The sequence below is a fragment of the Lissotriton helveticus genome, chromosome 4_1 (genome assembly GCF_964261635.1).
Source record: "Lissotriton helveticus chromosome 4_1, aLisHel1.1, whole genome shotgun sequence".
NCBI lineage: Eukaryota > Metazoa > Chordata > Amphibia > Caudata > Salamandridae > Lissotriton > Lissotriton helveticus.
Genome location: NC_136063.1, coordinates 1,515,176,853 through 1,515,188,138, shown reverse-complemented (window position 1 = coordinate 1,515,188,138; position 11,286 = coordinate 1,515,176,853). Strand labels below are relative to the sequence as shown.

The following is an 11,286-nucleotide window of genomic DNA, read 5'->3' as shown; positions in this document are numbered from 1 at the left end:
AATCTGTGTATCAAGCTCAAGAATTCTAACTTAAGTTATATAGACAATCCTTTTAAAACCCTAGATTGTGGCAGGCACAGGCACTAAAGTGAAATACTAGTAGACTGTTATCATATACTGAATTTTCCACGACTTGCATTTTCACTCTGCACCATCACTCAAGGCACGCAGATTCAAGTCGCTTGGGCTTTAGCACATCACACCTTATTGATCCCCCAACTAACTGCATTCTGAAAATAAAAAAAAGCGTGAACATAAATGGCGCACCAAGACCGCGAGTGTACATGGAAGTGCACTTTTTAATAAAAATGAATCTTTTAATATAGATTTCAGTTAGAGTACAAAAGCTGTCAACACTCAATTTTATGTATACAAATCTGACTTTTTTAAGCAACAAAAATGTCTTGAGATCTCACAATATTTTTCTATTTTACACAAACAGTTTGGGATTTCATTACTCTCCTGCTCAGCATTTAGGAAAAAAAATAAAAAAAACATCAGATAAGACTAAGGAGGGATATGCACAATAGTCGTGAGCATGAAGAAGAGAAGGGATTTGTGGATAGGTGTAGTATATATGATGAACAGGAATGGTTTGAGTCGGTAGCTCAGATGGTCAGTGGCATAATCAGTGAAGTTCAAATATTTTGGTTTGTGTTAAGTGTAGTTCAAACAAAACAATTTGAAAAACAACAATTAGTGGGAAGATAAATATTGAAAAAGAAAATAGGTTAAAAAAGGAATGACGATAGACTGAGAGCTGGATAGAGAATGTTGGTGGTAGGGTCAGAGTGAGATTTTGTGTAAGAGATGGAGTTAGGTTTAGGGTATAAGTTAAAATTAAGGAAATGCTCGAAAGTGTGGGCAAGGTTGAAGGTAAGGGTAGGGTCAGGATTAATGATGTTAAATAACTAAAAGAAACAATTCCAACTGAGGAAAGAGAATTGGTCAGCAGTTGGAGCAGTAGTACCTGTGGCGTGCAGATTACCATCCTGGCAAAATGGACTCACAGGTTCAGTCACTGGCTGTTGCAAAATGGAGAGAAAATTACAGTTTGGCAATAATACATCACATTATGACTTTTTGGAAAGCTGACTGACAATCTGGTAACAATATTATCACCTGCATAAGTGCTGCATTATAATATAATATTATAAAAATATGGGGGGCAAATCGCATTAGTGGAGTTGAAAGAAATGTAAAACGGTGGAATGCGAGCAGGCAGAATTCCTTGGGAAGGGATAGGATGGAGTGTTCAAGGCTGGGGCGTAGTGAACAGCAGAGCTGATGGCGTACATAGCGGGTGCCTCTTCAGTTCCCATCAGAAAACGTTAAATATAGACTGTGTTAGTTGTCATTAAAAGCGCCGTTGAACAGGAAACCGAGAGCTAAATTATGTGGCATATCTATCACGTCATCATACAGCAGTTAGTAAAAAGGATGGGCTGTGGGTGTGAAAGTCTCGAACTGTGACCTGCAGCTTTACCTGATGTGCAATTGGAGCACACAACCAAGTCTGATTGTGACATCCACAGTTTCTCAAAATGTTTCAAAGTACCTCATCCGTTTTTATGAAAAAGACAGCGTTTGCCTTTACACTTGTTACATTTACCGGGTTCCACTTTAGTTCTTTAGACAAGGCACAAAAAAAAAAATTGTCAAATTTCCACGATAACACTTACATGTACATTTTCTGCATTTTAGAGAGTTTAGGGACCAGAGTTTTTAGTCTTATAAATTTCTGTCAGAGGTATGCTGAACTGAGGTTGTAATGTCCAAAAAGCCACCGACCCACCTCTCAGAGCTTCTACGCTGACAAAAGACAATGTGAGTGATAAGCCAGTTGTACTGAGTGGACACAGGGTACTGAGGCCGTAGTCGGGATTGAATGGTTAACTCTTTACATGTTGGCCACTAAATGTCAACTTTGAGGTGCAGGCTTTCGTCCTTTACAAAGCTGAAAAGAAATATGGCAAGTTAATGGTGGCCTGTCCATCCTCGCGTACTCCTGAAATGAGGTATTCACCACTGGGTATCCAACATGGCCGCACATTAAATGAGGGACCAACCACCCAGGAGAGCCCTGAAAGTGTTGATGTACAATTATGGGCAAAGCACATTCCAACTACAGCCACAAACAGAAAGACAATCAGAAACTCTGGACTCTTCAACAAGCACATGGGATGTGGAACCCCCATCCCAGAATTTGAACGACTGGTTGAAAACATTCTTTCCGCACCTTGGCCAAGTATGTGTTTTAGTACAATATGAAGTGCACATCATGGCTGACAGGTTAAGCGCAGGGTACCTTGCAGGGCGGACAGAGTGTACTGCAGTGAGCACCGGAATGAGGAATGCATAAGAAAACGTCTAGAAAAGCCTCCAGTTCTTGTATTCTAAATTTTAAATTGTTTAGAAATGTGGCACAGTACATGACTTACTAATTTACACAGATATGCCTCGATGCAACCATTGCATGCAAGCTGGTGGAAAGAGTAAAAACAATTGAAGAAACACTATACAACGTGGGCATCCAAAAGGTTGAAGGGGATGCCGGTACAGTCCAACATATTTGTGCTTTATTTTTCCTTCATGCAACTTCAGTTCTCTGATACTCCTATAGAGCAAGCTAAGTGCAAGGGTATCTTTAGCTCATGTGGAAACGATGCTCCCCTCTGGTGATGTGCGAAGAGAATTCATATCTGTCCTGGCACTGGTACCCGCACATGTTGCATTCAAAAGGGTCGCGGAAGCCATGACAGCCCATGTGGATGGTGTACATGACATGGTCCAGGAAGAGAACTTTACAGGGTTCACACTTGTACATTCTCATGGGTTCTCCGTTGCTGCTCACCACCTTGAAGGGTTCCTGGGAATTGTCACCTCCTGCCCTCACCATGTCATAGGGTCGGAGATCTTTGGCTGAAAGCCCATTCCTTGGGTGGGGAGCTATGTGGTTTGTCAGGTAAATCAGACCCCCGCGCTCCTCGTTATTACTCTCTGTGTCGGTTGAGTCTTGCAAGCTGTTGCTTGGGGAGGCATCACGCTCAGATGAAACTGATTTGGCCTTGGAAAGCAGGAGCAGGTTTTCCACGGCACCATCGTGAGGCATATGGTTGTTCCTTGCCTGACCATCGATTTGGGGCTTTTGAAGCTGGTACATGGAACTGATGACGGGGACCACATCTGAGCCTCCGGGAGGGGTTTGGACAAGGGGACGCAATGACTCTGCCCCAAGGTAGCTGATGGCATTGTTGATAGCCTGATCAATGACCTGCGTCTGCATCATCTCGCTCTCCTTCTCGTACGTTGTGCTACCATCGAAGGGAAGGTCTGAGAGACGTTTCTCACCTGCATACAAAAATAAAATTTAAGGTCAAAGACAGTTTGGTTCTGTATGTAGCATTTTTAGATACACATGGAGCCAAATAATACAAAACAAGCTTTGATAGCAATTTACGAGCCCTAGTGGCTATTGAAACACAGGTTATCTTACCAACGACAGACGTAAATATGCTTGAATCCAAACTTGGCCAGAGACATTTTTGGAATGATTGACATAAATAAGGAAATAAGGCATGTGATTTATATTTATGTATATGTGGATCACTTTTATGGGTGTTTACATACCTTCTGTAATGTAAGTGCATATGTTTATGCTACCTTCATACATTGGTGAATACTTTCCTAACCATTTATGAATATTTGGGCCCTCATTTCGATGCAGGGCAGAATCGCTTGCGCCCGACATAGCATTGGCCATGGGACCAACAGACACACGGTCGGCTGTCCCGACCACCTCATTAGGATGCGACCAAACACTGTAAAGTCGCATTCCTCCATTTTACTATGAAAGCATGCATTCCGGCTGTAAACCGGCTGTAATGCATGCTCCCATAGTAAAATGGGAGGTGCTATTCATCCCTGAACCCCGTGGAAGGCACCTCGAGGTGCACACAAGGTGCACGGATTAACAGGGACCAACCTGAGGCCAAGCACCAAAGGGGGCCCTGCTGGGTGCCCCCAAAGACACTTTATGACATGGTTTCCATGTTGGACAGACCGGCATGGAAACCACGTCGGCAACCGTCATCGTAATCTCAAGGGTGGAAAAGCCTGTCCTTGCGATTACTTGCCGAATTCCAACTGGAGGACGGGCTCTCCGAGCATGTCGGAAGCCAGCCGGAATGACTGGCTGGATTCCTTTCTAACCGCCTCCATCAAAATGAGGGGCTCAGAAAGGAATCCGACCGGCCCATTACGATGCGGCTCCGATCGGTCGGAGCCTTCGAAGCTGTATGGTAATCGGCCACTAGGTACATTGCACACACAAGATTTAGGAAAATGGTGATATTAAGTTTTTGAAAATTGTATATTTTCAGTGTTGAAAATAATTTGTATAAAATGCCATCCTTTCATACACTACACTCTAAAAGTTAGTGAGTCTGATGTACTCCCTAAAATGTTCTGCTCCACTTAAAACTTGTCAATTTGGGTTAAGTTAGGGGCTGAGATAGGTGTTGTAATACACCCTTACATACTCGTGTATTCTCAAAATGGCTACTTTCTGGTAACATAATTTGCTTCAGGTTTTTTGCCAATTCACTGACTCTCTCTTGGGTACATCCACTTTGAAATCTAAGTAACAAATGACATAGGTCTAATGTACGCCTGCCTTGTGTACATCATGCACCGTGGCTCCCTCTTCTCGTGAATTGCTTTCTGGCCTTTTCAATTGTAGTAAATTTATTTTGACAAAAACGCTGATAACCATGTGGAAAAACCTCAGGAACCAGGCAACGTAGCTTTAGAACTGAAGGTAATGAGCAATAGAACTAATTCTTTCTGAGATAGGAGGTCACTCAGATTTAGAAGAGGTGTCTCCTTTGACACCTCCAGAATCTCAAGAACCAGATCTCATTAGACACCTGAACACCACCAAAACCATTTGACAACCTGTGTTTGCTGTAACATTTGGCCTAATGTGAGGTTCGAAATATTGTGGGAAAATCATAAATAAATGCACTCACTTGGAGAGAATCTGGAAAACATAAATAAGGGATGGATCTTTTCTAACCAAGATAGAAACAGAAAACTCTGCACAACATTTGTTTATGTGGAACAATATATGCTTGGATGGCACAAGTAGTCGAAAAGAAGTTTCACCACATCACTGGGCGACAATAGCTCAAGAGTGACATATGCAAACCCCAGGGGCTTTAACGACTGCGAATTATGAATTCCAGCGCAATGATTAGCAGAAATAAGGAGGCCCTGCGTTGGTTATCAGGAGACACCTGGTCACATATGGTCATGAGTCTCTGAGCGGGAGGTATAGGTTCTGATGTTATCTTATTACATCTTAGAAAATTCGAATCAAAACGTCTGGAGTCCCATCTTTTCAGGTCTTCTCTGCTTAATTAAAAATCGTAGGTTTAATAAATCTATTTGTACACAGGTGTACACGCCTGCCATCCCACAGTAAATGCTTTTACTCGTTATGTTTTTTGTACATTTAACTTGATTTCCATCATATCGAAAATATAGTTTTGCGTGAGACGTCAAAATATTGAACAGTGGTGACCTGAAAAGCCAATGTTCTCTCTTTGCATCCGGATACCATTGTGTTATTTGGTTAGATGTTCTGGGGCAGTCAATACTTACTGCTGTCTGCTCTTTAACAGAAGGTCGAGAAACAAATTATGCTAACTTGGGTATCGGTCTTTGCAGAAATATTATAGACTATTGACTAGGCTGGGAACTACTAATACCCATTTTTCAAAATATGTTTAACTTTTTTTTGTTTTTGCGACGATGTTAAAATGCACATTAACACCAACAAGCCTACTGCTAGGAAATGCTTCATCCAGTATTGTAGGAAATTTAGGGAGTAACTCTATTTGAAAGAAAAGTATTTGCACTTTGAGACTAGATTCCAGCAAACATGGTCAGCAGATAAAGGCAGCCTTTAGGGAACCTCTAACAAATTCATTAAATATTTGTTTATGAGGAAAGTGTCAACAGGTCGCACTGCAGTTCCGGATAGATTTATAAATCATATATAGGCCACAGCCGCCCATATGCCGAAAATGAACCTCCTTCACAGCATTTTTAAAATTGTGATTGTTAGCAATTATTCAACTCAAGAGCTCTCATTTTTATCCTCAGGGAATAATGGTTAAATCTACCCCACAGAATTAGAAAGGGTGTGTAAATCGCTTAATTCCTTACATCTGCCGAAATTAGGTGGAATGTTGGGAAAGTTATGTGACGATGCAGAAATTACATGGAATGCATTTTGGGGTATCTCGGGTGAAAACTGAGGATGACGGGAGTGTTTTAAAGAGAAAATGTCTCTTGCTACACGTTTACTACTCGAACCTGTCTCCAGTTAGACAGTTGCTGTTCGAACAAGTCCACTGCAGAAAAATATTTTGCGAAATTAGACACTTCTGTAATTTCTGACATTTCGCGTAATTTGCGTGATGCAAAATTGCATGTGCTTAATGAAAAATTGTGCACGGGTCTAATTAGAACCTGTAACCTTTGGGTTACAATCTAATCCCCACATTTTCGTCTAAACTTTTGCTGGGCTTTGCATCTTTGGAAGTCACTAGACTGAAGCTTCCAAGAACGAGATCATCCTTTGAATCACTGGGGAAAGGCAGATGTGATAGTTAGGGGAGGGTGTGGGAAAAATTCGACATTTCTGAGAAACCTTATGACTGCAAGTGAGGGTGTCCTGAAAGTCCTGCTTGAGTACAGAGAGCCGTTCGCTCATGCACTGTTGCCCTGTTTAGTCTCCTCTTAAGCCTGCAATGACTGTGTCCTCCCACTGCCACTGCTTCAGGAGTGAGTCACAGCTCGCAGAAGACCACGTTTTCCACTTTGGGCTGAAGTGATGAAAAAGAAATGAAAGCTTTAACAATGTGCACAAATCCAAAACAGAGCATTTTGCTGACCAAGTCATTCCAATGTTTTAAGTCTGATCAAATAAGTTGTTAGAATTTCAATAATAGTCGAAGGCTGTTGAATGAGTAGACTTTTTAATTGTATGTATTTTTACAAAGGGTATGGTATTTTAAACATGAATATTCTATGCAAAATACCCTCTAAATCCCCTTACATGAATGAAGAGTATTTGATCCATAGCCTGGTGTATCGCTTATCTATTGTTCAGATGACTGAGATATATTGCAGTGTTTGTGCATAAATAGAAGATTTGCTCTATTTATTCCAAGTGATAAATGTCAGCACATACATTCATTTGTGTGATCCATTTGTAGTCCTGACTATGCAGAACATTATATTTCGGTAAGATATATGGCATTTACAGAAATCAAAGCAGCACTGCCTTATGTGTCTAGTCAGTGGATGTGGGTGGGGTATGTATGTGGGTGCATCTGTATGTGTGCCAATGCATTTGTGTTTCTGTGTCGACCCGTTTCTTTGTGAGTGCATGTGGGGTGTAATGTTTGAGGCCGATCTATAGACATGGTTTGTTGGCTTGAGTTAGTATAATTTTGAGTATCAAATTACCATGGTGGTGTAGTTAAAAATATGGTCTGGAATGCCCTGGATGAACATTGTATTGTACTTTTGCAGTGTTTCTCTTGTTAAATGCAGCAGCGGTCAGCGCAGGTAAGCGGGATTGGGCAGGGGCATGGTGGGGGGGGGGCCAACAGACGAGGCACTTACTAGGTAAAATTAAACAAATAAATAAAACCTATTCCATCGTCTGTCGACCCCTCCCCGGCCCTTCCCGCTCAACAACCCCACCGTGCTTACCTGCACCTGCCGCAAATGGTTAAATGTATCTTTTCTTTCAAACCTTCACTGCAGAAACATTTAACTGGCTTCAGTGACTTGTAGTGTTACTATGTGTATGTGCTTTTGCATGCACCAGTAGATGTGTGTGCCTGTCAGTGGATGCATGTGGCAATTAATGTGTGTGTGTAAAAGTGCGGGGTAAAGCTCATTTGTATGCGAGTGCGGACATACCACTAAGATGCATGTTTAAAAAAGGAAGAAACGATCACATGTTGAACGGAAGTCTTTTAAACCTATGTGAGTTTGATAACAGACGCATGCACAGGATATACGAGAACACATTGTGGAAAACAAGAATAAGAGACAAAAATATTGGTGTCTTGATAAAGATGGTATTATAATTTGGAAACCATCTAAATGCGTCGACGCTGTTGGGAACATAATTCCAGGAAAGAGAAAATCTAGTTGATTGTTGATTGGATCAATGCAACAACTGTGTTGTCCCAGAGTTCCTTTGGATGTGTACCGGTACTAGATAAGGGTTACGTCTAACAATTGTTGCGTCTCTTCTTATGCTGGTCATAATTGAAAACTGTTCTATAACAAAAAAATCCTGTTTTTAAATATATTGGGAGCAGTTGTAGGAGGAATTGAATTTTTATGATGTTATAAGTGTATAATGTAATGTGATTTTAACTATTTTGTAAAATGGAATGAAAATACCAATGATTTTTTTTTTAAATGTATTGATCATACATTGAATGTGGGATTTAGTATTTTAAGTGTTTGTTTGACTATTGTGTTTGAACCAATTTAGGTCAAGGGAATTGTTTCTTGCCTTGGTAGTAGTACCTCATTTCCTTTGACATTAACAAGGGGTCCCTCTCTTATTTTTCACTTTTGTCATATTATGGCCTGCAACCATGCAGCGAGGCCATAACACCACATTATAAAGGTTGGCATAGTAGTCCTGAGAATAGACAATAAACAGTATGCAGAGACACAAATGTGTAATGGAGATAATCATTTTGGGTAAGAAATAGGCCTTAAACATTCTGAGAGTCCTAAAACATATACTTGTAGATCTTTGGAACAACCTAGCATCACACTCACTTTGTTTGAAGCCATATGATAATGGTTACTTTCTCGTCCCATGCTAAATTAATTAAAAATATTAGCACCAAAATTGTGTGCCATATCAGAGTTGTTTCCACCTGTATACAACTTTTGTTTGATGACAAGTGGATAGTCCTTTATTTAAACATTACTCTGAAGCTTACTTCTAGTAGTAGCGATTCACCAGTCTAGAACTTGTTTCGGAAAACAAAGAACCTTGAGTAATCTACAGAAAGCACACGCCTTTTCAACCCAATTCAAGCGTGGCTCGAAAGGCTCAGCCACCTATCACCAGCTCACAAATCACTCAATTGGTTGACCATCAGACTAAGGATTGGTTTAAGAACTGTCTCCCAGTACATAAAGCTTCACATGGCTATGATCCAATCTACCTCTCCAACTAACCTGATGCCTAAAATCAGCCTCCCACAACTGCCTAACAGTGCTCTCTTCAAGATGGTTTAGGGAAAGTGTCTTCATTGAGCAATATCACCAAAATCAGATATTCCTGAAAGCAACTGAAGACCCACCTGTCCTTACAGGCATGTGGATCTAAAAGGATTTCTCACTCCTTTAGTTTTCACCTCTATGCATTTGCTCTTAAATGACTTTCCACGCCATTTGTCTCTTTCACGATGTCCGTGATGTACCCCTACTCTGTAAAGTTCTTTAGAGAGCTGAACACATGATATCAAGCCTAAAATAAAGAAGATAATGTATACGACTATAATCCAACTTTAAGAAACTGCAAGAGGAGGCACACCAAGCATGTTATCTTTTAAAAAAATAAGGTATTTTCCAGTGCTTTGCCATGTTCACTACTGATGGGAAGAACACCCAAGACGAATTAGGGGTGATGGAGAGTGGTACCGCATGTGTTAATATTTCCTACTTTATCATGCCAAACGTCTGCAAAGTAGTATACACTTGTCAACGGTGACTGATGTTATTCAAGCCCATACACATTAAATAATGTGAATAGAGCATTTTTCCTAGTTAAGAAAAAATATTTAAAAAACCTTACATACGTGAAGCCCTTTGGCTTCACGTACAGTACATCCTACAAAGTTCTGTTCTGATAAATACATGTTAAGAATGGGTTCTCTAATCTCTACAAGCAAGTCATATATATAGGACAGCTGGTAGAGACGATTGTTTGCAAAACACCAAAGTCTACATGTGTGGGACTGGCTCAACCTGTAAAGGGCACCTTTTGTTGAAACAAAGAACATCTCATCAAAGCCACCATCCCTGAAGTTAATTTCCGCCCTCCATGTTCATGTTCAACTCTATACTACCTTCCACTCTCCCATACTCTCTCAGGTACAAATGAGAGAATTGCAAACTAACTTTCCATTAAAAGAACATGGTAGCATCTTGAAATATAAACCTAAATAGGCCTGGCATTTATTCATAAAAACCTAAGAACAAATGATACAGCTTGACTGGAATATTTCTCAATAAACGAAAAATAAATTTCAATTATGAAGACAGTTCGATGAGCAAGCACAATAAATAAACTTCTCTCTTTTCCATACATCAGCTCAGAAGAGCAGGCAAATTATAAAGCAAAAGATAACAACACCTGCAAGGCATGTGTTAGGAGGCAGTAAACTCTTACCAACAAATTTCTGAGGCATAGAGCTCTTACGTTTGGCGACGTTGATTGCTAGTCTATCCAACACAAGGGATCTCTCTGACCCTATCTTGCACAGGTCTTCTGGCATCTCGCTGGGGTTAGATTCCTCTTTTACTACTGAAATCAAATGAAATCAGAGAGGTTATTCACACAACTGTGGATCTATAACACCGTTCATAAGATCCAAAGTCCTTATCTCACAATTAGAACAGAATAGCGGAACAGAGATAAAGAGGTGATCAGAGTTTTTCTGTCTTCTATTAGCCAAATCTATCAATAACTAAATGTTCCTTCACGACACCTGGGGGGGTAGCTGTCTAAAAGTAACTCTTTACATCAGAAATGCATACTCCAACTGAGAGTTCTTTATGCATCTAAAAAATACAAGAACCATGACCAGCAACACCTAGGGGTTGAAAGGTCAATCGTTGAGCACTTCACGGTTCTGCACAAGGGAGAATAGACAGAGAACACTTGGTGCGGGGAGACGTTTTTTTCTTTTTCTTCTACTTTTCGCACAAAGAATGACATCAAAAAACTAATCTAGATGAGACGTTGAAGCCTCATGATATTATTTAGCACTTACAAATTCTACAAGAAAAAGTCAAAAAATAAAAACAGTAAAAAACTATTCAAGCCATTGGGTGAAGATCTTCTGTTATTAACTGCAATGGGGTGATATCTTTTTAGAAACAATATTTAGGACACAATATTTTTGCCAGACAATATTTAGGCCTCACTATTTGGGTACCATAACGCAG

General features: G+C 40.4%; 1 protein-coding gene across 10 annotated transcripts in view; it reads right to left on the bottom strand.

The window, feature by feature from the left end:
- Positions 1–281: 281 nt before the first annotated feature.
- Positions 282–11,286, bottom strand: part of IKZF1 (IKAROS family zinc finger 1) — a 314,542-nt gene continuing 303,537 nt past the window's right edge. For 4 of the 10 annotated variants that reach the window (XM_078688095.1, XM_078688102.1, XM_078688097.1 and 1 more), the window contains 2 exons: positions 10,508–10,642; positions 282–3,351 (listed from right to left, as the gene is read on the bottom strand). In XM_078688095.1, the coding sequence (XP_078544221.1) occupies positions 2,648–3,351; positions 10,508–10,642 (839 nt within the window). In that variant the 3' untranslated portion in view covers positions 282–2,647. The remainder of the gene's footprint in view (positions 3,352–10,507; positions 10,643–11,286) is intronic. The other 6 variants (XM_078688103.1, XM_078688096.1, XM_078688099.1 and 3 more) reach the window with 2 other exon arrangements.